The 27,937-nt window shown below is 43.2% G+C and overlaps 2 protein-coding genes and 2 pseudogenes across 9 annotated transcripts in view; all 4 read left to right on the top strand.

Moving 5' to 3' along the window:
- The window catches only part of TMPPE (transmembrane protein with metallophosphoesterase domain), a 34,286-nt gene extending 22,281 nt beyond the window's left edge, over positions 1-12,005 (top strand). Inside the window, exon 2 of the mRNA XM_064506452.1 lies at positions 7,397-12,005. Within this exon, the coding sequence (XP_064362522.1) occupies positions 7,486-8,805 (1,320 nt within the window). The 5' untranslated portion in view covers positions 7,397-7,485 and the 3' untranslated portion in view covers positions 8,806-12,005. The remainder of the gene's footprint in view (positions 1-7,396) is intronic.
- Positions 1-27,937, top strand: part of GLB1 (galactosidase beta 1) — a 96,587-nt gene that overhangs the window by 22,563 nt on the left and 46,087 nt on the right. For 5 of the 8 annotated variants that reach the window (XR_010387682.1, XR_010387683.1, XR_010387684.1 and 2 more), the window contains exons 1-6: positions 5,382-5,555; positions 16,451-16,620; positions 23,908-24,058; positions 24,359-24,419; positions 25,516-25,610; positions 26,918-27,098. Coding sequence is in view for 5 of the 8 variants with exons in the window: in XM_064506449.1 (XP_064362519.1) it covers positions 5,502-5,555; positions 16,451-16,620; positions 23,908-24,058; positions 24,359-24,419; positions 25,516-25,610; positions 26,918-27,098 (712 nt within the window). In the remaining 3 variants the exon portion in view is untranslated. Of the gene's footprint in view, positions 1-5,381; positions 5,556-16,450; positions 16,621-23,907; positions 24,059-24,358; positions 24,420-25,515; positions 25,611-26,917; positions 27,099-27,937 lie in introns of those variants that run through there. The other 3 variants (XM_064506447.1, XM_064506446.1, XM_064506448.1) reach the window with 2 other exon arrangements.
- LOC135327671 (5S ribosomal RNA) lies at positions 2,001-2,120 on the top strand (annotated as a pseudogene).
- On the top strand, positions 4,937-5,056 carry LOC112981450 (5S ribosomal RNA; annotated as a pseudogene).

Raw genomic sequence — 27,937 nt, 5'->3', positions numbered from 1 at the left:
AGTGATTTCTGATTCAGGGGTGTTGTGATTTGGGGTGCAGCTGTCTGGCTCTTCCACTGTGCCTAGGTGGAAATTGCCAGGTGCGGCTGCCAAAAGAGGTGCAGGGGGCCCGAAGCATGGTGCAGGCTGCTCTGCCCTCCCGCCCCCCTCCCCTCCCCCCGTGGCTGGGGGTCTCAGCTTAGCTGACTTTCATTTTGGGGCAGGAAGCGCGTAAGCGGAAGGCGCTCCCAGCAAGGAGAGGTGTTGTGCTTCCTTGCTCCTGGAGGTGACTGATTACCTTGGTCGCTGCTTTTTTGGATAGCTCTGCTACCCTGACGTGCCGGCTGCAACGGTTCTGCTAGGTGTACTCCTGCCACCATTTAGACTTTGTTTCTCAAAACATTGTGTTATCGGGCCCAGCTAAGCAACCCTTGCGGCGGGGGGAGGGAAGCAGAGCCGCAGGTACCTGATACCTGCGCTCCGTTAGGTGATCACCCGGGAAACGTACTGTGTCTGTGGTGCGTGCATGGGAGGAGGGAGTTACGCTCTTCCCCTTCTGCCAGGTTTTAGCATCGGCTGTACTGTTGCTTTTTGGTTCGTGTGCCGGCGTCTAGCCAAAGGCCTAGGGAAATCCTTAATCTTTACAAATGCCGTGGGAGCCCTGCTTTGGCGCTTGGGCTTTGAGTTTGAAGCAAACCGTTATTTTGATGCACGTTTCTGATGGAGTAACACAAAGATGGTTAAAGCAATGCAAAAAGTAGCACAGGTCCGGGAGAGACACTTGTGACGTTGGAGAGAGGTAGGGTTATGACTGAGGTGGTGGGTAAGACCAGTGGAAAGCTGATACCGAATTTAGAAGTATTAGAATGGGAGCACTTGGTGAAACTGTTGGATGAGTTAAAAATGGATAAAGTTATAAAGCAAATAGTGAATTTCTGGAATTTGTTGCTGCAGGAGGCTGTAGAAGCAGACCGTATCAACAGGTTCAGAAAAGGATTAGAGAAATTAATGGACGCCAGGTTCATAACTAACGTACTAGAAGTACTAGGCAGGGGTGTGCCCTCTAACGTGCCCAGTGTAACAGCTCTGGCTACTGCAGGGCTATGTGGACCAGAGAGGGTGGCCAGGGTCATATGGTTTCCTTAAATAACGCTTCCTGTTGCTGCTCTTGAGACGGAATATGACCCAGTGTCTAGCGAACCCGTGGACCTGACCCAGTAGGGCATTTCTTGTGTTCTTATCTTCCTAGCTTTATGTATTGTCTGTAAAAGCAAGTATGTAAAATAGTACCTTTTTTTTTTTCTTTTTTTGTAAGAATGGCGTTGTAACAGCTAAGCAGGCTTGAGGAGCTGAGACTTTCTCTGTCAACCTATAGCTCCCTGACCAATCAGTGAGAGGTAGAGTCTTGCAAAATCCTGACTTACCCCTTAAAAATATAGCAGGGAACTGTCTTCACCGTGGTGTTTTATGTTCCTTTAAATTAGCTGTTAAATTCCTGCAAACGGAGGGCCTCCTTTTGCACCTGGTTGGCCTGGGAAAGGTGGAGGTGCGAGGAGGCAGCAGGGCCCCTGTGCCCCAGCAAGGCAGCAGGCCAACTTGCTTCTGGCCCTCTGGGGAGCGTGATGCTGGAGCGTTTTGGTGTGGCGAGAGGTGCTGGGAGGCGTGAGCAGGATGAGGCAGGGTGCTGAGCTTGGCAATGGTGTGAGTGCTGGAGGGGAGTGAGGAGGGTTGTGCGTTGTGGGAGGGGGTGCGAGGGTGTGAAGTAATGTGGAGGGCGGAAGTTGTTGAGTGCATGTTTGTTGTCTTGGTGGTGAAGGAGAGTGCCCATGTTGTGCAAGGGTGTTAAAGTGGTCTTTGTAAGGTGTGCGAGGTGTGTGTAGCGGGGACGCGGGGGAAAGTCCTGGGGGAGGGGGAGGGTGTTGTCCCGCAGGGCAGGGCAGGGCAGGGCAGCTGTAGCTGTGGTTTGGTCAGCAGGGAGCGCTAGCGTGGTGTTTAAAGGGAGCCCAAAGAGGCCCGGTAGTGCCTACGGCCGACCCAGCCCGAAAGCGCCCGATCCCGTCAGATCTCGGAAGCTAAGCAGGTTGAGGCTCGGTTAGTACTGGGATGGGAGACCGTCCCGGGAATACCGGGTGCTGTAGGCACTTTTCTCTCCCCCTCCTCCTTCCCTTTCGGAGGGGGGGCGGCTGCTTTACACTTCTTGTTTTGTTCCTTTTCTTTTCTTTTCTTTTCTTTTCCCCTCCCTCGTTCAGGTTGTTGCGCACTCCTTCCAAATGCTGGGCAGGGGGAAACCTGCCCGCTAATGCATTTGCTCCCCTGTCTGTGCTGGTCCCCCGTCCAGCTGCAGCACGCTGCGCAGCGCCGTGAGCAGCTGCCTGCCGCCTCGCTTTCCCCTGTGCTCTGCCCCGGGCGCCCGGGAGGGGCTGCGGGGGTCGAGGAGGCGCCGCGCCGGCCGGGGCGGTCAGGCGGCGGCACGGGGCGGAGCAGCCCCGGCGGGGCAGTCAGCTGACGCCGCCGCCGCCTCACGGGACGGCGGGCCGAGGAGCGCCTTGTCCGCCGCTGCTTCCTGCTTTCCCGCTGCCGGCCGTCATGCTGCGGCTGCTGCTGCCGCTGGCCGGCGTGGCGGCGCTCCTGCGGGCCGCGGTGAGTGCCCTCGCCGCCCGCCCAGCGCCCCGGCTCCGCGGCGGGCCCCGGGGACGCCGCTGTGCGGCTCGCGCCTCCCCCCGCGGCCCCTTGGCCGGCGGTCGGGAGCGGCGGGTGGGGGTGGGGTGGGGGAGGCGGGGCGGCCGTTGGGAGCGGCGCCGAGCTCTGAGGGGCGCCGGGGGGGCGCCGCCTCTGCGGGCCTCGTCCCGGGCTTCACCGCCCCCGGAGGAGGAAGGACGCTGACTGCGCTGCCTTTTTTTGGTTTTGTTTTTTTTTTTAAATAACGATTAGCTCTGATTCATTACTGATTCCTTAGTGATTTCTGATTCAGGGGTGTTGTGATTTGGGGTGCAGCTGTCTGGCTCTTCCACTGTGCCTAGGTGGAAATTGCCAGGTGCGGCTGCCAAAAGAGGTGCAGGGGGCCCGAAGCATGGTGCAGGCTGCTCTGCCCTCCCGCCCCCCTCCCCTCCCCCCGTGGCTGGGGGTCTCAGCTTAGCTGACTTTCATTTTGGGGCAGGAAGCGCGTAAGCGGAAGGCGCTCCCAGCAAGGAGAGGTGTTGTGCTTCCTTGCTCCTGGAGGTGACTGATTACCTTGGTCGCTGCTTTTTTGGATAGCTCTGCTACCCTGACGTGCCGGCTGCAACGGTTCTGCTAGGTGTACTCCTGCCACCATTTAGACTTTGTTTCTCAAAACATTGTGTTATCGGGCCCAGCTAAGCAACCCTTGCGGCGGGGGGAGGGAAGCAGAGCCGCAGGTACCTGATACCTGCGCTCCGTTAGGTGATCACCCGGGAAACGTACTGTGTCTGTGGTGCGTGCATGGGAGGAGGGAGTTACGCTCTTCCCCTTCTGCCAGGTTTTAGCATCGGCTGTACTGTTGCTTTTTGGTTCGTGTGCCGGCGTCTAGCCAAAGGCCTAGGGAAATCCTTAATCTTTACAAATGCCGTGGGAGCCCTGCTTTGGCGCTTGGGCTTTGAGTTTGAAGCAAACCGTTATTTTGATGCACGTTTCTGATGGAGTAACACAAAGATGGTTAAAGCAATGCAAAAAGTAGCACAGGTCCGGGAGAGACACTTGTGACGTTGGAGAGAGGTAGGGTTATGACTGAGGTGGTGGGTAAGACCAGTGGAAAGCTGATACCGAATTTAGAAGTATTAGAATGGGAGCACTTGGTGAAACTGTTGGATGAGTTAAAAATGGATAAAGTTATAAAGCAAATAGTGAATTTCTGGAATTTGTTGCTGCAGGAGGCTGTAGAAGCAGACCGTATCAACAGGTTCAGAAAAGGATTAGAGAAATTAATGGATGCCAGGTTCATAATTAACGTACTAGAAGTACTAGGCAGGGGTGTGCCCTCTAACGTGCCCAGTGTAACAGCTCTGGCTACTGCAGGGCTATGTGGACCAGAGAGGGTGGCCAGGGTCATATGGTTTCCTTAAATAACGCTTCCTGTTGCTGCTCTTGAGACGGAATATGACCCAGTGTCTAGCGAACCCGTGGACCTGACCCAGTAGGGCATTTCTTGTGTTCTTATCTTCCTAGCTTTATGTATTGTCTGTAAAAGCAAGTATGTAAAATAGTACCTTTTTTTTTCTTTTTTTGTAAGAATGGCGTTGTAACAGCTAAGCAGGCTTGAGGAGCTGAGACTTTCTCTGTCAACCTATAGCTCCCTGACCAATCAGTGAGAGGTAGAGTCTTGCAAAATCCTGACTTACCCCTTAAAAATATAGCAGGGAACTGTCTTCACCGTGGTGTTTTATGTTCCTTTAAATTAGCTGTTAAATTCCTGCAAACGGAGGGCCTCCTTTTGCACCTGGTTGGCCTGGGAAAGGTGGAGGTGCGAGGAGGCAGCAGGGCCCCTGTGCCCCAGCAAGGCAGCAGGCCAACTTGCTTCTGGCCCTCTGGGGAGCGTGATGCTGGAGCGTTTTGGTGTGGCGAGAGGTGCTGGGAGGCGTGAGCAGGATGAGGCAGGGTGCTGAGCTTGGCAATGGTGTGAGTGCTGGAGGGGAGTGAGGAGGGTTGTGCGTTGTGGGAGGGGGTGCGAGGGTGTGAAGTAATGTGGAGGGCGGAAGTTGTTGAGTGCATGTTTGTTGTCTTGGTGGTGAAGGAGAGTGCCCATGTTGTGCAAGGGTGTTAAAGTGGTCTTTGTAAGGTGTGCGAGGTGTGTGTAGCGGGGACGCGGGGGAAAGTCCTGGGGGAGGGGGAGGGTGTTGTCCCGCAGGGCAGGGCAGGGCAGGGCAGGGCAGCTGTAGCTGTGGTTTGGTCAGCAGGGAGCGCTAGCGTGGTGTTTAAAGGGAGCCCAAAGAGGCCCGGTAGTGCCTACGGCCGACCCAGCCCGAAAGCGCCCGATCCCGTCAGATCTCGGAAGCTAAGCAGGTTGAGGCTCGGTTAGTACTGGGATGGGAGACCGTCCCGGGAATACCGGGTGCTGTAGGCACTTTTCTCTCCCCCTCCTCCTTCCCTTTCGGAGGGGGGGGCGGCTGCTTTACACTTCTTGTTTCGTTCCTTTTCTTTCTTTTCTTTTCTTTTCCCCTCCCTCGTTCAGGTTGTTGCGCACTCCTTCCAAATGCTGGGCAGGGGGAAACCTGCCCGCTAATGCATTTGCTCCCCTGTCTGTGCTGGTCCCCCGTCCAGCTGCAGCACGCTGCGCAGCGCCGTGAGCAGCTGCCTGCCGCCTCGCTTTCCCCTGTGCTCTGCCCCGGGCGCCCGGGAGGGGCTGCGGGGGTCGAGGAGGCGCCGCGCCGGCCGGGGCGGTCAGGCGGCGGCACGGGGCGGAGCAGCCCCGGCGGGGCAGTCAGCTGACGCCGCCGCCGCCTCACGGGACGGCGGGCCGAGGAGCGCCTTGTCCGCCGCTGCTTCCTGCTTTCCCGCTGCCGGCCGTCATGCTGCGGCTGCTGCTGCCGCTGGCCGGCGTGGCGGCGCTCCTGCGGGCCGCGGTGAGTGCCCTCGCCGCCCGCCCAGCGCCCCGGCTCCGCGGCGGGCCCCGGGGACGCCGCTGTGCGGCTCGCGCCTCCCCCCGCGGCCCCTTGGCCGGCGGTCGGGAGCGGCGGGTGGGGGTGGGGTGGGGGAGGCGGGGCGGCCGTTGGGAGCGGCGCCGAGCTCTGAGGGGCGCCGGGGGGGCGCCGCCTCTGCGGGCCTCGTCCCGGGCTTCACCGCCCCCGGAGGAGGAAGGACGCTGACTGCGCTGCCTTTTTTTGGTTTTGTTTTTTTTTTAAAATAACGATTAGCTCTGATTCATTACTGATTCCTTAGTGATTTCTGATTCAGGGGTGTTGTGATTTGGGGTGCAGCTGTCTGGCTCTTCCACTGTGCCTAGGTGGAAATTGCCAGGTGCGGCTGCCAAAAGAGGTGCAGGGGGCCCGAAGCATGGTGCAGGCTGCTCTGCCCTCCCGCCCCCCTCCCCTCCCCCCGTGGCTGGGGGTCTCAGCTTAGCTGACTTTCCCCGTAAAAATATAGCAGGGAACTGTCTTCAGTGTGGTGTTTTATGTTCTGTTAAAGTGGCTTGGGAAGGTGCGTGCTAGAGATTAGAAAGCCAAGTTGGCCAGAATGCTAGACTTCGAAGTGCAAGTTCAGTGCACAACCTTACAGGACTGCTTTCTTGTCCTAGTTCTGCAGTATTTTGGGCTGTAATGATTGCTGGATTTTTCTCTAGTTAAGTATGGATCGTGAGAGAGGAATGTTTTGAAAGTAACTACATGCTGCTGTGTGGCTTGAACTAAGGTAGTTACATCTTCTCCGACAAACTTGACCAATATTGTAGGTAATGAAAGACCATCCATGCTTTTTCTTCTTTGATTAAAATAAAATAGTCGGGTTTATTTTCAATAAAAATACCCAGACTGTACCAGAGTAGAAACACTGTGTACCGAGAGCGAAATACAAAGCAAAATGAGAATTCCAGTTTAATTCAAGCATCACTGATGCTTATTTATTTACTTTTAATCTGGGAGTAGGCATGCATTACTTTTTAGTGCTCCCTTTCCATCTAAAGAGGCACAATACACGATGTTTTAATCCCTTTTCAATTTAACTGAATCCTGCTAGGCCAGGATATGCTGAAGTAGGTGTCAAGTCTTAGTAACCATACGCATGGCAGAGGTAAGCAGCAAAACACAATGTAGGTTTCATTGTTCTGACCAATTTCAAGAACTTTGGGTAATTCTTGCTCACAACTAAAGACAAGGATATCTCATCATACATCATCTGCAGTTTCTGGGGCTAGCGTTGTATCTGGTAGTCACTCTAGTGGGGATTTCACTGCTGCTGTAGTATGTGTTAGTGAAGCCGCCTGTGCTCAGTAAGGACGACATACAGTGATATCTGCTTTTGAGATGGAGCCAACTGCTTGAGAAGAAGAACAGGAAGCACATATACTGGATTAACAGGAGAAGCAACTTGGTCACAGAACATGTACAGGGTTTTCAAATGCTCTAATTATTGTTTCCAGTAGTCATTGTGTTATTGTTGTGATCTAGTGCCAGCTACTATAAGGAAGTATTAATGAGGTACTCTCATTTAAAAAACAATTTAAAAAAAGGGTAGGGGGGTCCTTGAAGGAGGCAGACAGAAAGCTTAGAACTGGGCTGTCAGAATCTAGTGTTTTCAGGTATCTGATTCACTCTGCATCAGTACATCTCCTGCCTGTTTGTATGATGGTGATTCTGCCTGACCCAGTTTTCTGGGTGGATTGTGCACAGTAATAGTTCTTTGGTTGTAGTCTGGGAAGAAGGGGTGTATGTAATATTTTAAAAAGGCTGATACTGGTTCCTGGTTGCAGGCTTTGTTGACCCAAGGCATCCCTTCATAACCACATTATTGCCTACTGGAGACTCCAACAGAACAGAAGGGAACTGTCAGGAAGCAAAGATGATCTCCTTCAAGCAACTGTCCCTCGAAGCAAAGGCTGCAGTGGCTGCAGGAGTGTTTTTTTTCTTCATGATGCTATCGCGGAGCTACCTGGCAGAACAACTGGAGCTCAAGACACGACGTTGGCTTCTCAGGTTGCAGATGGCACTATTTGTTAATGCACTCATGTTGATAGGATCTCGTCATGTATGGAGAAGCACAGTCACCATGTTCTCCAGGTCGTCAGCTGCTAGCTCTTTCTGTTTCATGCCATGGAGAATAGCTGTGTTGATGTTTCTAGCTTTGGCACATTCAAGTTTCTTTACATTGCTGTTTCTTGTTGCAGAAGAGCCCTATTTCTTTTCTTTAGCTGCCTACACTTGCCTAGGGGCCTATATCATTCTTATCTTCTTTCTCTTTGCCCTAGGGTCTGTAGAGCAGGCTTATAAGTTCTTGGCTGAGAGAGGTGCTAAGGCAGGCAGTGGCAATAAGAATAGCAGAACAGCGATGAAGCCAGTTTTGGCAGTCATGCTGACATTTGTGCTGACTATTGTTGGGCTGTTAAATGCTTCCCAGCCTCCAACTGTGAATTCAGTGGAGGTTCCTGTTCACAAGCTGCCATCAACAATGAATAATCTGAAAGTGGTATTGCTTTCGGATATCCATCTTGGGCCTACAGTTGGGAAGACCAAGCTTGCCATGATTGTGAGAATGGTTAAGGCTTTGAAACCGGATATCACAGTGATTGTTGGGGATCTGACTGACTCTGAGGCAGATATCATACGACCTGCTGTTGAGCCTCTTAGAGAACTTAATTCCCCTTTAGGGACTTACTTTGTCACAGGAAACCATGAGTACTACACATCAGATGTTGGAAACTGGTTTGAACTGTTGAAATCATTTAACATTCAGCCACTCCACAATGAGAACGTGAAGATCGTTTCACCAAAGAGTACTGATGACTGGTTCTGCCTCGCTGGTGTTGATGATATTGAGGCAGATGTATTACGCTACTCAGGGCATGGCATGGATTTGAAAAAAGCTCTCAGTGATTGTAACAGTGAGCGTGCAATAGTGCTGTTAGCTCATCAGCCAGTTGCTGCAAAGTGGGCCCTTCAAGAGAGACCAGACATAAATTTAATCCTCTCTGGCCATACTCATGGAGGGCAGATGTTCCCGCTGAATGCTGGGGCTTATTTTCTGAATCCCTTCTTTGTTGGCTTGTACAAAGTCGGGCAGAACACCTTTGTGTATGTCAGCCCAGGGACGATGTACTTTGGAATACCCATGAGGTTGGGCAGCAGAGCTGAAATAACAGAGATAATTCTGCGTTCTCCTTGAGGAGTCTCCCAGTTGACAGACTTCTGCCATCTTTGTTGGTCAGTATATTGGCTCTTTTGCTCTGGAAGCAAATCCTTTTTCAGGGAAGTCGGAGAAGATGCGTTAGGGTGGACGCATCCAGCAGCTTCTGTTAAGTTTGAGGAGAAAATACTAACTTTATTAGGCCTATTCAACAAATCAGGGGAATGTTGAAATGCTGAAGAAATTAATTCTTTGAGTTAATTACTATTGAGGTTCTGCATTTAAAGATAACACTGATGTCATGGAGATAATGTCTGTACTGTGCATGTTTAGTAATATCTGTGTCTTGTGGCTAGTTCATATTCTACCATTTACCTTATGTGTTAGGCAGCTGCCCCTTACTAGATGTCAGACAGGTGAAGTTCTGACTTCTTGTGTTGAAATTACACATGCATGTTTTGTGGAGGGCACTAGAGTGCCTGTGGAGTATGTAAACTCTAGAAGCCTTATGCTAAAAGTGTTAGTGGGAGAGAACATATTTTTTTGACTGAGGCAGGTATCCTTAGACCATCTGTTCCACTATCTGTAGCATGCAGTGGGGCTTCCAGTCTGAGTGGCTTACCAATAAAATAAGGTACCAGGTAGCTGTGTGCCACAGTTCTTGAGATTTGGTTTTTTTCCAGCCAAAAACCTGGGGAGACTGGTGTTAAAGGGCGGAAGTAGCTGTCTTTCTTCAGGCCATTCCCCCAGAATAATTGGGCACCTAGTAATTATGCAATGACATTTGCCCTAATAAAAGCATATGAAGAACAAAGCCTTAATTAACAGAAATTCTATTGCTGTCTGAGCGTTCAGTACCTCTTTGTTGCAAAGCAGAGAATCCAAAGGTGAAATATAGAGCCTCTTTTCTCCCTATTCTGTATTTTTTTTGTTTATGCTTAATTTCTCTTTTCTGTGACTTTTCTCTTAGAAGAGTAAGGAGACCACTGGAAAATGATGCAAATGATGTTCAATATGTTAATACTTGAAACTTTGAATTTCTTTTAAGGTTTTTATATTTCAAGTAATTGGTGTCCTTTTTAAGAAAACTAAGCTTCGCAGAAGGTAACTTTCCTTAATAGTATTTGCATATCGACATCCAGGTTCTGTGATATACACGCAACAGAACAACTATTACAGGATAATGAGGAATGGGGAATTTCTCTGACTTTCCTAGAAGAGTCTAACATAAATTAATATAGATCTGGGAAATTTGATAGACTTAAAAAAAAAAATAAATAAATAAAAACTTTCTTGCTTTCCTAGCTTTATGTTCTTGTTAGAGAACCAGAATGCAAATTAATGAGCAGGTGTTATCCAGGATGATGAAATAGTTTGCTTTACTTCCTCCTCCCTCCCACCTCAACATAGCAATATGAAATGTCACAGACAACACAAGCCTGGAAGTCCTGCCCCTGCCTCTGTCCCTGGGGCATGCAGCTGCAGCCGCAGGGGCTTGCGCTCTGCCCTCCTGCCCCCTGGTACCGGCGTTCCTCTCAAGTGGAGCTGAGTGGCATGGGGCGAGAGTTTAGTGCTTATCCAGGAGCCCGAGCACAGCAAGACCAAAGCTGGGGTGTTCAGTCTTCTCCTGCCTTCTGGTGTGACTCTGAACCAGATACTTCTCTTCTATTGTTCAGCTGCTCTTGTCATTTTGCTGGGGGTGGGGGGGGTACCACCATAGGCTTTATGAAGGTCTGTTTTTCCGGTAAGTGAAATTCTGAAGTTTCATTTCATCCACTGCCTTCAGCCCTGCAAGCCTGAATTTCTACCCACTAAACTATTTTTGTATCCTGCTGCTGTGTAAGAACATTTCATTTTTGCTCAGAGGAATATTGAGAAAAGCATACTAGCAAATATAGTATGTTCTTTGGAAGACTGGTCAAAAAGCTGGGGAAGTCAGCCTTTTAGTCTGAAAATTTAACATTTGAGCAGCCAGGCTGTTTACTTGCTGGACTAAATTATTTCTGTTTCACAGTATTTATAATTTTGTAAACTGTTTTTATGCTTTTGCAAGAATATCTGCTTGACTACCCTACAGTTTCCACGTGTATTTAACACTGCTCCTTGTCTTTGTGGGGAGTGCTTTTGGCTGCTTTTACCATCAGTGACTTAAGGATGTCAAATGGGCTGATGGAGGGAGAGGTTTGATATCCTGTGGCCTCTCTTTTTCTTATCAAAATGCCTGCTATTAAAAGCTGTGTTCCAGATTTAGTAGAGCAGAGTGTTCCCTCTAGGCCAGTAGTCCAGGAAGGTATTTTGCATTTGTTACATGTAGCCTGCTTATCACAGTAATAACCCCAGTTGTTCAGCTAGGTTTGTTTTTTTTTTTTTTTTTTTTTTAATCAGGAGGCTTTTATTGGGACCAGCTGTAGATAGTCTTAATTTCCTGATGAGCTGCTAGTATGATTTCCATTCCCTCCTTTCATTTTTCTCTCCTCGTTCTGTTCAAATGTGTGCAAAAGCCTAGCAAGAAGTGGTCCTCCCCCTGCCCTCACAAATGCACAGGTGACCTCTGCATTGCTTTGTGTGTGCGTGTTCTTCTTTGAAGCTCTTTGTGTAAGCTCTCAGGAGCAGAGGTGGTCATGTAATCATTTCTTAAGTTTATTGACTTCTCCCAGTGTAATATGTTGTTGTTGTTTTAGCTCCCCCAAAAGCTAGCTTGCTCGATGATTAGTTACCACTTAAAATGTTTTCTTTTTGTGCCAAAACATTATTTCAAAGCCTTTTTTTTGTAAGTATAAATGGGAAAATATGCTATATCAACCTTTCTTTTGATAGTAAGGGGAAATTAATCTTTTCTGAAATCTAAGACAGCAATCCCTAATTGTCTTTTGAAGTCTTTTTCTGTACTTGTTCCAGTTTGACTCGGATGTGTATGATTTAGACCTGTGTTCAGTATTCCAGATGAAAGAATTTGCTGTGCTGCTTATTTTGTAATTTTTCAGTTTTTTTGTGTGGAATGTGTATGCTCTGGAGAACTTAACCAAAAGAATATATATTTCTTCCTACCACAAGGCCAGTTCATTTTGGGGGGTGCTAAGCACTGTCTGAATAATATCAAAATAGAATAATCACTTGTGAAAGTTACATTTATTACAGTATATGATCAGTGGAGAATGGATTTGAAAATGTGTTAATTGTGGTATAACAAATGCTTTTAAAATTGGGATTTAATAAAACTTTATTCACTTGTCAAGAAAGATGCCTCTAATGATCTTTTATTTTGTAACAGTATCTATTGTAGGAGTTCATACAGAACATTTTAAATATACAAACTCTATTTATCAACAAAAAGCTACCTGCCATAAGTCTGGCTAGTTTTAGATAATCTTAAACCCTCAGTCGTAAGTGAGGCATGGAGGAAAATGAGAAAGGTAAGGCCACTATTAAATTTGCGCAGTGCCTACTATTGGGAAGAAATGCAAGCTAAAGGATGAGGATATGGGGCAGAGAAGAGGAACCACTGCCAGGGCAGAGAAAGGATGCTTAAGGAGTCTCTGGGAAGGAGCAGAAAACACATGAGTGGTTTGTGTTTCTTGATTTTGATACTTTTGATACAGCTTTTGGGTGGAGGAAGAGCTTTGAAAAAGGGAGTTCTGTTTTTGAATGATCTATATAAGAGATGCTACAAATCTTCATGGGTGGAAGGGCTCATTGATTTATCTCAGTTCCAAATAGGAAAAAAAAAAACCCAAAACCTTCCTGTATATTTGGAGAACAAGAGATTCTAGCCACTGTTAAATGGTTAATACAGTTTTATGTGCTGAAACTGTATGAAGAGTGTTTTCTAAGTAGAAAAAAATATACATTAGACACCATTCAGGGCATTGAGGTTGCAAAAACAAGCACTTAACTTGATTTAAGAAAGGACATTCCTCAGACAACGCTTTTCCATGTGAGTAGGCTCTGAACGTATGGGTGCGACATTATACCAATATATGCCAGGGCTTGAATTTCCAACTGGGCATCAGTTTGAAATAGTATGAATGAGCTGGCAGCCTAAGCAGTGTGCAGTTAAGTTGCACCTGTTAAATCTGTTTACCAAGTTAGTAGGCCCACTACCTCATCTTCTAGAGGGATGCAGAGAGTTCATTCCTGCAGTATATTCACAACCATGAATATACAATATTGACAGATGCAGGCATAAATTTGTGATGAGAACTGTTTTGAGACTGCACACCATAAATAATGGGAAGAGTCATGCACTGACAGTAATGGAGGTCTGTTCACTACAGGCAGTGAATGAGGTGAATCTGTGTGGGGGGGTTTTTTTTGTTTGTTTTTAAATACTTTATGATGAGGTTTATGTACAAGGAAGGTGATTTACAGTTATGTTTGCAGCCTTAAAAGCATTGTCCTTAAGTGTTAACCGGCTCAGTGATGATCACTTTCATAACTGATACCTTCCCCTTCCTGTTTGAAGAAGTTCTTGTTTCTCTGCCAGAGATGTCTGTCCTCAGAGTGGGGCTATGTAAACAACTGAGTCATTGTTCAGCACCTCTCAGCAGCTGTCTGCCATAAACAAAGCAAGTGGCTCTTCCATAGGCCTCTGATGCGGTTAGTCTGAGTGAGGGAGTTAGAGAGGGGAACAGCAGCAATTTATTTGGACTTTCTTTTTTTTTATTTCCTAAGCTTTTAATAGTTATATCTGCAAGATAAAATTAAAACCACTATATGAAGTCAAGAAATGCCAAAATAGATTGCAAACATGGTGGTCTCTCCTGGTCCCTCCCTCTTTTATCTTTCTTTTTTTTTTTTTAATAGTATTATTGTAGAATTGTGTTGCTGCACCTGGTTCCTGGGTTTCATTTCTCAGAATAGTTCTGAAGCATCAACTCTGCATCAATGCCAGGACTTTCCACAGTGCCCTAGAGTAGCAAATGTCAGAAGAATGTAAAACATCTGCTGCTTGCTGTTCATAAGGGTGAATGGTTTCCTTATGGGATATACACAGAACATTCCCATCCTAGTGCAATATCCCCCAGAATCAAGATGTAGGCTGTAAATTAAAAATCTGCAAAATGTCACTATGGTCTAAATTGAAAGGAAGGTCAGCAGACCAGTACATATCTGTGCATTTTTTGCAGTCATAATTTAGTTGAGGTTTAACAGGCTGGAATTATTACAACAATGTAATTTCCCAGGGAGAACCCCCACTTTGGAGTAACTTTTGTCCCAGAGCATTTGGTGGTATCTTGTTTGTATTTCTTAGCTCTCTAAGGCCACGATTTTATGGACACCAGCTACGTGCATACTTTTGTTTAGTGGAGAGTTATTTCAATTTCTGTGGACTATTTTTGTAAAGCAGTGTTAAGAATGTGTCTGTGTTTGTGCAACTGGGGCTTAAAAGGCTTCTGCTATGCAGATACTTTGCAGTCTCTTCAGTCTTACAGTTCTTGTTTCACTGTTGGCTCAGGGCAGTATCTTTTCACATCTGTTTTTATATGGCCACCAGACAAACAGTTGCACTTGTTTGGTGTTGGCAGAGTATTTTAGACTGTTACGCACACATAAGACACATTCCACAACTTGATTTCAGGTTTTCTGTTGAGACATTGCTTATATCACAGTCATAACTCACTGCAGTCTTCCTTCTCCTTGGAGTTTGTAATCTTCAAATGTTTGTACAGTGTTACCTCACTCAGTTGCTCCTTTTACTGATAGTCTAGGGATAGGCATGTTTACTGAGTAATTTTTTTCTCTAGTTTTCTGGGGAGTGTAGTTTGTACTCTATCCAAAGAGCACTTTGTGCTCTTTTTCTTTTGGCCCATGATGCAGCCTTACAGCGCACTGCCTCCTTCTGCTGCTGTGTTGCACTAAGAGCATGCTCTTAGTTGGGGGTAGTGGTGTTGGCCAGAAGTTTCAGTACTTGGAGCTTTATGGTTATATATGGCTGCTGTATTTCACCCTTTCCATTCCTTTCTCTTTACTCTTTCTGTAGTTGTACACACTACTGTGACTGAATTACTTACCAGTTAACTGGAAGAAGTGGCTTCATGGGGGAGGTTCTGCACAGCTGTGTTGCCTGTTGGTCCCTACCCACCTGTGGGCAGAGTTCCCCAGGTGGTGGATGCTTCCCTCTGGTGTAGTGGGGCCACCAGGGGCTGTATGGTGGCCTGCCTCTCCGTTTCCTTTCCACCTTCAGCACCGAATCAAATTCCTAATTGCTAAGCTCCGCTCTCACCATGAGCCAAGGCAGGGCCCCTCTTTTCCAGGGTAAAACAGGCCAGTGCCTTTCAACAGCTTTTGGTTTGTTTCACTTGGACCAGTATAACATTGACTGATCGTGTGGTGGTTTTGTTTTGTTTCTTCTTTCGGTTGACTTCTGGCTTGTTTTCTGATAGATGTTTATAACTAACTGACCATTGCTGAGTTAGGATTTTACTTCAGAAATTCTTCCTGAAAGGATCTTTTTTTTTTTTTTTTTTTTAAATGTGCTCAGTATTGAATCTAATAAAATGCAAAGTCACAGAACAGGAAGCCAGTCTTAACCAACTGTCTACAGTAGTTTGTGGAGGACAAAATTAATGCTGATCATAGGGATGACAAAAATATGAGAGAGAGATGGAAGATGTGAGTTTTTTTTTTTTAATGAAAACCTTAAAGGCTCTTTAAAGGCATAGGACCAGGCAATTAAAATAGTTTTCTGTTTTTCCTTGTTTTTAGCAAGTTACTTGATGCAAAAGAATTATTGCTGTTGGTCATAGTAGTTTGAATCTTACTAAAAATTATAGGCTCATTTGAGGAGTGATCCCATGTTCCTGGGATTAAGGTATTTTCCTTATGGGTAGGAAGTGCAGATTCTTATTCCTATTATTCTTGCTTCTTTTAAATTCACTAGTTGTACATGTTTTGGGCATGCTTAGCTGGAAAAGTATTGAAGGCAGTACTAGGTATTCCTTGTGTTTTGGATTATACTCTTATCTTCATAGATGATATACCCTGTCTAGCGGTGATTCACATATATTTTGGCCAGATACCTTAGTAAATGTTCTTTTCCTTACCATTTCCTCTGCATCTCCAGAAGTAGCTAATCTTTAATGACTTTCATAAACATGCGATTTCCCAGACCGATTTATCAAATAATCCTTTACTTATTAGAAACTAAGCTTTCAAACCCTACACATAACAGTGCCCTGGTGCATTTAGAGTATGGTATTTGTTCCTTGGAAGCACCTGGCTGGCTAGTGCTTCTAGACTTCAGTGTGACATTAAGTAGGAAACAAGGTTGTGTTTCCCATAAGTTCAGTGGGTTGAAATACTGGGCGCCAAGTATTGGCATTAACCAAATCTGTAAGTCTGTCCTGTTTAGTTCAGCATCATTTGTGCCGGTGTAAGTAACTGCAAAATGTATCAGTGTAGAAAGAGACTACTATATACTCACTTGCTAAAAGCTGGGAATGCGCGTGGCATATTTTGTTGTAGTACTGAATCCTGTCCTTGCTGCTTTGGTGGCAAATGTTGTGTGTAGATCAAAGTCTATTAGGCTCACTAGGCTACTTAAAGTGGAGAGCCATGCAACACGAGTTATTTTAACCCTGTTGTACCTTCTATTCTGGACATCCCAGAGTTGTTGTTATAGACCATTCGCCATGTCTTTCATGGCAGAAGCAGCTTATATTTTGTAATATTTTTTTGTATGCAGAATATACCCCAGAGAAGTTTTGGGATTGATTATGACTGCAACTGCTTTGTCAAGGATGGGAGACCTTTCCGTTACATCTCAGGTAGCATTCACTACTCACGGATTCCCCGGTATTACTGGAAAGACCGCCTGTTGAAGATGAAGATGGCAGGGCTTGATGCCATTCAAACGTAAGTAGCCAGTGACTTGCAAAATGATTTGTAGGCCTGGGAAACCTACACGAAGCAGTTAAGTGGGATGCTACTATTGCTGTTTATTTATTAAATAGTAGGAAAAAGCAAGTAGTCAGACAGTGAACTTTGGCAGCTGAGAAACAGACTGATTATGTGCTCTGTCTCTGCCAAGGGCATTGTAATCTCTGGTAAAATGGCAGACTAAATGAAAGGGGACAGTAACTTCTCAATACAGCCTAGGTTTTATTGCCTTGAAGCTTTGAAAATGTTGGCAAGACCTGCAGTAATATTTAAAGCTACTGTACCAGGATTATTTAAATTTAGGGAAATGGTGGGGAAGTAGGTTTTTTGTTTGTTTGTTTGTTTTTAAAGACAGTATAAGCAGCTTTTTGTTGTGGGGAGGTGGTATAGGAAAGAGCATGTGGAAGTTGTGTGTACCAAACCTTTTGTGCATCTTTCTTGTCTTTCCTACCTCTTCGTGTCCTTGCTGCAGTAGGTGAGGCTCAGATAGAAGAATGCAGCCTGCTCTGTTATTTTTGCCAGTTTCCTTTACAAAGGAGGAGGAATTGTGGAGAGATGAATTGGCACAGTCTTTTCAAGCAATGGTTGCAATTGCTACATGACTACTTCTTTCTAAATCGTCACAGGGCTTAGAGCTTTTTTTTGAAACAGCCTCTTCTTGCGCTGTGGCCTGCCAGGCAGCGTTGGTTCTGGGGCTGCAGCAAACAGATAATCCTGCGGTCTGGGACAGTTTGTTCAGTGGGGTTGTCACAATCTCCACTGTTGCTCTCTTGGAAACTGTATTTGGTTTGACCTGCATGTCACAGGGCTACTTAGTACACTTAGATGTATTTAATAAGGGTTAGTATGTGAAGAAGAGATGGCAGGAAAGCAAAAAAAAAAAAAAAAAAAAAAAAAAAAAAAAAAAAAGATGCTTTTTTCAAATTTAGATTTCTCAGTTTGGGGGGTTTGTGTGTGTGCACGTGCAGGTGTCTTAAAACTCTTCTCTGTGTTGTGATGGTGTAGTAGCTTTTTGTTCATTTTGTTTTGTTTTTCTGATGAACCAAGTGAGCACATTCTACCTCAAATGAGAAAAAAGGGGTTAAGCAACACACTTGCTGAAGGACTGTCAGAAAAAAATTGGTGAGAGGTGCCCATGTAGTTAATTTTTGCTGAAGTAAAAGAAATCTCAAACAGATCTCAAAAATATCTTCTTGGTGTCTTTCTTGAAGATCAATCTGGATCCCAGCACCGTCTCTGTGACTTTTCTATGATCTGTAGTGCCACATACTTCATTTATGTCTCTGATTTATATTCCTTCCTCTCACCCCAAAACACTCACATACATCTTTAGTGCCTTCTGTTCATTTATAGCTTTTTCAAGTGGTCTCCTCCCTGTTTCTTTGAATTTGCCTATTAATTTCATTGCTGCATTACTGGTCTTATTCAATAGGCATCTTTTTTTCCCATTCCCCTCCTGTCACTGTTACTTAATGGCAAAATTGCTGCAGAGGCTTTTTTTTCCCCTGTTGCTTTCTTTTTCCTCCTTTTATAATTCATTGCTTCCCCTTCTTCCTCCTTATGTAATTGCTTACTTTTCTTTTTTTCTTTCTTTTTGCTGTGTATTGTTACCTCTTATTTTTACACTTTACTGTTCTGCATTAGTGTCCTTCTGCTAAGCAGGAAGGAGTAGAGGCTGCCTTGTGTTGCTGGTGTTGATTGATAGTGTTGGTGCTGACCTTAAGAGAGGCGAGTTGTTTGTGTACAGCAGGGAAGTTAGAACTAGTGAGTGTTGCCTTAAGGTCTTGTGATTTGAGACCGCAGCCTTAGGTGTTTCTGGATCAGAGAGGATAGACAACAGGTTTTGCCTGAACCTCCTTTTCTCTTTGTAAAGCTGCCTAGGATTCTTTTTCACTTTCTTCTCCACCACTGCTTATCTTTGGATTTCTTCTGGTGTTGGGATAGATAACTCCTAAATGTGTGTCTTATAAGCAGAAGGTGTAGCAGTGCCTTGCATTTTCCACAAGAATCAGATACATGCATCTTTCCATTTAGCACTCTAGATGCTAAAAACCTTTTGTGTTTCTTTGAAGTATGCAGATAATCAGGCATTGCTGCTACTGATTATTGAGATGAAGCAATAATTTTTCATTTTACCCAAAGTAACTCTGCTATTTTGTATGCTTTTTTGTAAAATGGGAATGGGGCTATATTATTGTTTGCTTGTGTTTTTGTTTTCTCTCTGCTCTCCTCTCTTCTGCCTAGTCTTTGCTGCAGCAATAAAACTATTAGCAAGGAACTGAGATTTGCGTTGCGTGAGGTTGTTCTGGGATGGGCAACAGCACCATCAGACTTTCTGGCAGAAGATGGCTATAGGACTCCCAAGGTGGGGGGCACCTTTGAAGATTGGCATTTTTGCTGCTTGGGGCTGTTCCCACGAGACAGGAAAGGTTCTCATTGCAGTTTACCATATGGGAGCCATTCTGGTTCTTCTCAGGGTGCTCCAAGTGGGCTTACCATGGCAGAGGAACCAGGATCCTTTCATTACAGGCTTGTCCTTGTGAATTCCTCTTGGTCAGAGCTAATCAGACCTGCTCTCCTTCTTATTTCTGCAGCCTCATTCCCAAAAGACTAGCTATGCCTTGATGCATCGTTCAGCTAAGGGTTGAGTCGGCAGTTGATATGGGACTCTTGAATGGGAGAAGTCAGTATATGTCTGTAGCAGTCTGCTTGGAAACACCTTAGGCAATAACAGAATATGAGAAAACACATTACAGGGAGCTCAGACTTATGTTAAAGTTTAAAATACAAAGGGCTAAGGTCCAAATAGCAGATAGCATTATGAAATTTGATACTGTGCTTGGTGTGACGTCCCAAAAGATACCCAAGAACTTCCTTCCCCGCCTCTGCAGGTAGCATGCAGAGGCATCTGGTCACACAACTGCAGTTGTCCTTGTTTTCAGTTCCTCAGCTGTGGTCTGTCAAATACAAATAAATACTATGAAAAAAATCTGTGCAGGACTGAAAGTCAGTTTTTTGCACGGAAGAGGTAAACAACCACTAGATGGGGCTATAATATTTACAGGACTATAGAAATTAACAGAGCAGCTTTGCAGAAGAATCAGCAGTTATGTTACATGCTCATAGAAAGTTGCAGAAAAAATATTTGAGCATTTTATTTGTTTTACTGTATTTGTTGACTAATGGGCAGAGAAAAAAACTGTAGAAAGCCCCTCTAAGAAAGAAATGCTATTTAGAATATTTATTAAGAAATAAACATAATTTCCTTTTTTTAAAGACTCATAAATGTGTGATTTAATTAGCATGTATAAAATGCTGCTCTATATAGTTATCAAATGAACACAAGTGATTTAATTTTATGCAACATGGAAGAAACTCTAGTACTACAGAGAGATTTATCCTGCCCACTAAGGTAGCTATACTGTTTTAGGGGGCTATTTTTAGGGGGTTATACTTTTTGTTTGTTTCTTTATTTGCTTATTTGTTTTGCCTGTTGACATATCTCTAAAGTAGGGGAAAACTGTGACTTTTAAACAAAATGAAGGTTATAGTATAAAATTTAGAAATGAAATTGTATGTAAATAGAGAGCAAAAGTTATTATTCAAATACAGAAGAAATGTCATGTTTCCAGAGAAAATCTTTGAAAAAGGAATGTGACATTCCTTTATAAATTCATTATTTTATGCCTAAAGCAATACAGCATTAAGAACTGACTATAAATTTGTACACTGGTATATAGGAATTTTATAGGAATTATACGTTGCTGATACTAGTAATCTTGAAGTCAGATAACTTTAGTTTGAAGTCTTTACTAGCTATAGAAAGTATTGAGGGATAAAAAGTATATTCGTAATATTTTTTAGGCCACAGTTTCAAATGCTTACATTATTTAATGAATCATTCTGTAAGAAAGCATTTCACATAAATGTTTCTCTTCTGTTTCTTCCCTTCTTCTCCACTAAAATTTGACATCTTTCTGGCCCTGTGGGAAGACCTATAGGAGGTGGGGGCATAAATTAAACCTGTTTCTGGAAGATTTTTTCTTCCATTTAGAGTGTAAGGGAGCTTGAGAGACCTTTTTGTACCCATCTCAGCCAGTATTAAACATATTTAGACCTTGAGACTTGTTGGTAGGACGAGTTCCTAGAAACTCCCCAATAAATCCATATTTTCATTTATAACAGGTTCCAATGTGCAGTTAAACTGAAGTTAGAATGCTTTTCCAATATTAACCTATACTTTACTTACTGGCAGTAAATACTTGCGTAGTGTAAAGAGAAAGCAGTTTAAGTAATTGCTGTCATTCTGTAGCAGTCTTTTAGATGATGAGAAAGTATTATGATGTTCATCCCTAGTCATCTTTCTTTAGCTCAAACAGGTGCAGGGAAAGAGTTGCTACATAAACATGCCTGTTAATTCATCCCAGAAAGAGATTTGTCTTTTATTGCAGTGTCAGGTTGATGATTCAGAGTCTGATGGTGCTTTTTCAGTAGAACCTGCAGATCCTTTTTTTCTATTAATACCACTACCATGCCACTTCTTTCTCGTTTCATATTTTTTCCTTTGCTTTTTCCTTTGCAAGAGACAAGGACAAGGTGCTAAATCTTGATGTGATGTCAGCTGATATTAGACCATGATGTTCATTAATTAAGAGCATTTAGAGTCCTTACTGCATTTTCCAGTGGACTTGCAACTGCTCCCTGTTGGCTAAATGTGCTGTGTTTTACATCGCCCAGACCATCAGTGAAAACTTTGAGTATAGTTAGACCTGCCGTAGACTCTTGAGTTACTTCTTGAAATATCCCATTGCTTTTCTAGAAAATCGTGGGTTGTTATTCTGTGATTAATCTTTGTTCTATGTTTTAGTTGTACTGACTAGCCTTTATTTTTCTTGTTTGCTTATAGAAATGTTGCACAGGAGAGTACCGAAAGCCTTGCTAAATCAAGAGACGTCACCACTTCTACTTTTCCCTAATCCTTTAGGCTAGTTTTCCTGTGAAAGAATAGAATTAGGTCTGTATCTTCTTGACGAACCCAGATTGTTGCTTTTATCGCCTCACTGACATTTTTACATGTTGATTGTTCAGTAGTTTTTCTATCATCTTTCCTAGGTTTGGAGTTCAACTCTTTGGCATGTAATTCTCTGGAATAACCTCTCCCACATTTTATTTTATTTTAAAGAATGACACTATCTTCAGTCATATATATATATATATATATATATAAATATATATAAATATATTTTATATATATATATTTTTATATATATATATAAAAAACTAGGTAATAGTTTTGAAAATAACATAGATATTATGGCTCAGAGCAAGATAATTGTTCTCAGTGACCACCTGGATAATAGCAGATGGAACAGGGAGAGCAAGCACAACACAGGTTTAAAGCGTTGAAAGCTAGGTGCTACTGTTTCTGCAGCTATTATCTCAAACTACTGTCTCAATAAAAAGTGTCTTATTTTAGAAAGTGAAAACAGTTAGTTGCTGTGGTGATATGTTAATTACAATAAAATTGATATCCTTGATATTATTGTTTGTAGATGTGCTCTTTCAAGTTTGGGAGTAGCAGATGCATTTTTTTTTATTTACCTCATGGTACGCTGTGGTATTGGTTTCTTTGAGGTAGTTGGTCATTTGTTTTGTTCTAAATATTTATTTACTATGATCTTAAGTGTTAGCCATCAGCTTGCTCCACCAACTGGAATCTAGGCAAAGTAGAGAAAACTAAATTAACATTGAATGTACCTGTGTGTGGCTCATAATTTAGTTAAATGCACATTTGCTTTGTTTCCAAAGTACTTCAATAAACTCGCTGTTTTTAGAACAGTTAGAGCAGATTGATAAAGAAATATACTACACAGAGGGAAAATCTGCATTTTGACTTCTGAAAGCATTGTTTAAACTCCATCTTGCCATAAAAATTTTAAATTGTATCTTTTCAAACAGAAGTTTAAGGTTTGGGCATTTGTGAGGAAATAATATTAGCTAATGATTAAAGTTGCTGGAGGATTATCATTCTCGTATTTGATGTTCATGCACATGTATTTCTGAGTGTGGCCATTTCAGTAGTGTGCTCATGTAAGGGTTCCTGTTTTTCTTGCCTATTGAAAGCAGGTTTTTTTACACTTTTTTTTTTCCTCTCTTGGGTAGTTTTGATAAAACTAACTCTTGAATGTAAAGACAAAGTGTTGTCTGAGAGGCTTTTTGGTTGACTAATCACAGTCTTGGTTTTACAGATTTTTATTGAATTTACACGCTGGAACAGTCGCAACAGTTCTCTTAGAAGGGGCACAGACATATGTGCAAAAAGTAAATGCATGGCAAATAAGTTCTCCCTTTCTCTTGAGTCCTTGCTCAGGCTGTATCGATCTGTACTTTTAATGTCTGTCTATGCTATGACTGCCACCTAGTACTACCCCAAGCCAAAACTCTCATGGTTGTTGTGCAATGGCTGTAAGCAGTGACACAGCACATAGTATTTTGTAAATAATGTGTTCCTTATCTGGGAACTAAGTGTAACATATAATCTATGAGATATTCTGTGGTCAGGTTCTGGTTTCCAAAGTCCTGGAAGTAGGAGAGAGGTGCTTTCTCAAATAGTTTTGCTTGTTTGACAGTTCCATTACTCGGTTGAAAGGAGGCTCTAGCTTGTCCAGGCTCCTGGACACCTTAGCATACCTCAACCATGCTTCCCATGCTGTTTTTTCAGAACTTGTTTTGCTTCTGGTTGGGCAAGGTTTGCAGGACCTAGATGCAAAATCTTCTGAGGTTTAGACATTTATAACATCTTTGCAGTGGCAGCAGCATGGACCTGTCAGCCGAGGTGGTATGCCCTGTGCAAGCTGGGCAGTCTGTTCTCTGAGGTCACTTGCTGTTTCCGGGATGCTAGTTCTTGACCACGTCTTGCATGGGTGGCTTTCAGTGTTCATCTCTTCGCAAACCTCCCACTGCTACACCACTGGTAGCTTTAAAACCATCATGGTTTTAAAATGGCAAAAGCAAAACTTGTTCCTGGATTGATACGGACTCCTACAGACATAACGCAAAGTACTAACCCTTATTTTAGAATTAATTTTAACACCTTTAGCCAAAGGAAGTAAGTCACAGACAAAAGCATTTTTCTTGTATTTTACTAATATGAATGTGAGTTCAGCTTTACATATCCCTGGGAGTGTAGTGCAAATACTTGTTATTTGAAGTTCTGGTTTTAGTTTGAGTTTCCTAACAGAAGGTGATTTTCTCTCTTTATAGGTATGTGCCATGGAACTATCATGAATCCCAGACAGGCATATATAATTTCTCTGGTGACAGAGATTTAGAGTATTTCCTGCAGCTCGCTAATGAAACTGGCATGTTGGTGATCCTAAGAGCTGGACCTTACATCTGTGCAGAATGGGACATGGTACAGCTTTTTGTAACAGCTATCTCATTTCTAGGCTAAATATAATTCAACTGTTTTCTTCCTAAAGTAGAAAAATATCCTTGGTGCTTCCTTGGAAAATACTCCTGGTTAAGCATCCCCAGTGACTTTTTACAGCGTGAGCTTACTTAGTGTTTGTTTTTCATTGGGAATTACTGCTTGCCTTATTTTTATATATATATATTTTTTAAGTTCAGTCTCAGTACATTTTTTGATAGCTGGCTAAATTGTTCTTCATTTCCGATAGATGGACCACTGAAGTAGTTTCCTTTCTTTTCCCAGGGAGGTTTGCCTGCATGGCTGCTGGAGAAGGAGTCTATTGTTCTCAGGTCTTCTGATTCAGGTAAGGGCATCAAAAGGACTAGCAGAAGTATATTTTAACAGCAGGAGGACTTGATGTTTGAGGCTGTGTTCAGGTAGTTCATATTTCAGTTTAAGTTATCTTGTGAGTAAAAACTTCAATACTCTTGAGATGTATGCATTGAACAAGTGTATGGAAAGAACAAAGTAAGGTAGAAAATCATGCAAATTCTGTGATTAAAGAGTTGTAGGGCTGAGTCCTTCAGGTTGTTGTGGATGCTATTCCTAGAGCTAGTGGATTTTTTTTAGTAGTTGATTTCCTAAGGAAATGATTTAAGTTGTCTTATTAAAAAAAAGGGGTGGGGGAGCAATTTTTACCATTTATCTTTTCTTGTTCCTCACTTCCCAGACCTTTTCCTAATAATTTGCAAAGCAACAACCAATTTCAACTAAATTTCAAAATTAGTGTAAGTTTGAAAGATACTGACAAGTTTCATGAAAATTGGTGATAAGGGAGACAAATTGTTGCCATTGAGAAAAAGGCAGGTAGCTTTCAGCTCTGAGATTTTCTGTTTGTCAACAGCTAAGTGGCCACTCATTGTAGCAGCCTTTCTTGGCCAATCGTTGTGCGTGTAATTCCAGAACTAGTTAGAGCACTATTGTGTTACTTGATCATGGACATGACACAGACAGGTGAGATGAGACAGGAGATTAATGTGGTTATTGGAGAGGGGATTAGGGGACAAAGATATAAATCCATATAGTATCTGTCTTCAGTCCTGCTGGTCATTGGATAAATTATCTATTTAAAAAAATATAGTGCAGACAGTAACATTACAGTTTGTTTTCCCATTGAAATGCATTAGGACAACTTGTGTGAGACGTTTTAAAGTATCTCTGGTGATTTTCGAAGTTCATCAGTGTTTGAGTATTTTATTTTTTAATGACTCCACCCATATATTGAAAGCTGACAATTATGAACAAGTGTAAGAGCATGTCAGTTCGTTAAATACTGTTTTTATATACTTGATGCAGTTAGAAAACTAAGTAAAATCTACCCATATATAATTTAAAACAAAAATCAGAAGTATAAAGCAGAAAAGTTGTGAACTGCTCAGTTTCCACTTTGTGTATCACAGATTACCTGGCAGCTGTAGGGAAGTGGATGAGTGTCCTTTTGCCAAAGATGAAGCCTCACCTCTATCAAAATGGAGGTCCAATCATCATGGTGCAGGTAACTTTTTGAAAATCCAGTGAACCCAAGCAGCATGGATGCTGATATTGGTCTTGTTGACACTTCTTGTATCCGGTGCTAATGCACACAGATGCTCCTTTGCAGTTTCTGGTAGCTAAAGGATTCTGATGAGATCTCTCATCCAAGAGAGCTGAATGCTGTCTCCAGAATTTAGAGTGCACTTGTCTGCTCCATACAAGCTGTTTCCTACTAGTGTAGAAAACAATAAAACAAACTCGTGGGACTTCTTAGATGTAAGTCTTATGCCAGCTCACAAAGAGCAAAAACATTAACATTATCTGAAACCCTCTCACAGGAAAAAGGGGAGTAAGGATACCTGCAGATAAAAGTAAAAGCAATGTTAAGTAAGCCTAAAACTTGTAACAAGTGCAGCATCAAGGTTTAGGCTTTTTAGTTCTTAGTGCATAACTTGAGTTGTGAATGTTTCAGGATATGATACTGTGCATGCATAGTCGGTAGCTTCTCTCTTGAACTCCTTCTAGATGTGCAGTGGTGATTATTCCATTTTCATACTTAATATTTGACAGTAACCAAAGCTTCATGCAATTAATTGAAATTCCCTGGCTTTCACAGGATGGGAGACCCTTCATAAAAATGAGCCAAGATCACTGTTCTTGAGCAATGTATTATCTGTATTCGGTAAAAGCACTGGGCTAAACTATTCCTTGGCAGAAATAGGATATTTAGAACAGGATTGTCAGAAGTCGCCTTAAGGAACGTTTGGCATTGGATCTGGAGTTGAGAGTTGGCCCCTTGGGAAAGAGGCAGGAAGTACACTTCTCAAGAGCAGTGGATTGTCCACTCCTTTAAGTCTATTGCAGGGCTTCGCTGTTCATGTAAGCCCCTCTGCTGGCCCTTATTTACTGAATAGGTCTCTCTGTTCTGGAAGTCCAGCTCCATTGCAGTTTTGATCATGTTGCAGCCTGGTCTGTGTTTTTTATTAGTTTGCTGGGAGCTGGGCTATAGTTCTTCATTTTGAATAAAGACCATGTTTTGTTTACTGTTATTGAGTAGATAAGGACAGAGACTTTTATGTGAGGTTGAAAGGATTTTGTAGGAAAATTACTTATCTCCAGACAACGATAGCTCTACTGTAAAGTACAGGTGAGAGGAATGAGGGCCTGGAAGTATTGTTTTCTCCTGCTGCTCCTCAACTCTGGAATTAAATTGGTTTTTTCAGGGTTGCCATCAAAAGAAGAAAAAGCCTAGATTTAGGCTTCCCATTTTTGTTATCAGATGCAGATCCAAACTGGCTACTGCTTACCTGAATTATTTTTACTCTGCAGGTAGAGAATGAGTATGGAAGCTACTTTGCTTGTGACTATGACTATCTGCGTTACCTTCAGAAGCTCTTCCGCCAGCATCTTGGGGATGAGGTGGTGCTGTTCACAACTGATGGTGCAAGCAAGTGGTACCTGAAATGTGGAGCTCTGCAGGGTCTTTACGCAACAGTGGACTTTGCCCCAGGTTGGAGACGACTGTTTGTTACCAAAAGAAAAAAAAAAAAGATTTTGTGTATGTTGGTGGCAGGACAAATGGTCTCCTTGACTGCTTAAATGGGGTAATAGACATAAATGACTATCTGACGCATTGTTAAACGTAAAAGAATTACCCACAAGTACCCAGTTACAGAGTCATAATCACTTACTTGTTTTTTTGTTTTTTTTTAATGGCCCCTGCCTGTTCCAGAATCCAGCCCTCCTAGTTTATTTCTTTAAGTTGGTTGTTACTGAGGGAAAAAAATATATTGTTGAGGACCATCATTAGAAATGTGTACACTACCACGATTTTCAGGAATATAGGCCTGAAGAATGGCTAAGCATAGATAGTGTTCTCAGAAAGTGTCTTTTTGATAGAAGAAGAGAATTAATGCTGTGAATGTTTGTGCTGCTCGGGCTTTGCAAAATAAGCTTAAGGCACAAGAAACATACTCCAAGATAGTTGTATTTCCATATTTTTTTGACTTGTGGCCTCTCTTCTGTATTATTCTCTCTACAGTCAAAGATGTATGCTTAGTAGGAGTCTGGTTTTTTATAAGTAAATTGAAACTGTGAACTCCTTCATGTATATCATTTATCGAGTAGTTATTATTTCCAGTCCCTATAACTTCAACCACTTGAAATGATCAGAAGTGAAACTCCTATTTACAGGTTGCCTGTCATCTGTTCTTCCCTTTTGATAGCAGAACTGCAGGCCTATACTTTCCAATGAGCTTGTAGTAATTCTGACATATCTCGGACTTTATGGAGCCAGCATGTTCTTCTCAGGAATACCTGGATTTTCAGAAGATGTAAGCTTAGGACTTT

This window comes from Dromaius novaehollandiae, chromosome 2 (assembly GCF_036370855.1).
Source record: "Dromaius novaehollandiae isolate bDroNov1 chromosome 2, bDroNov1.hap1, whole genome shotgun sequence".
Taxonomy (NCBI): domain Eukaryota; kingdom Metazoa; phylum Chordata; class Aves; order Casuariiformes; family Dromaiidae; genus Dromaius; species Dromaius novaehollandiae.
The sequence above is the reverse complement of the archived record's forward strand: the minus strand, read 5'-3'. Positions and strand labels throughout refer to the sequence as shown.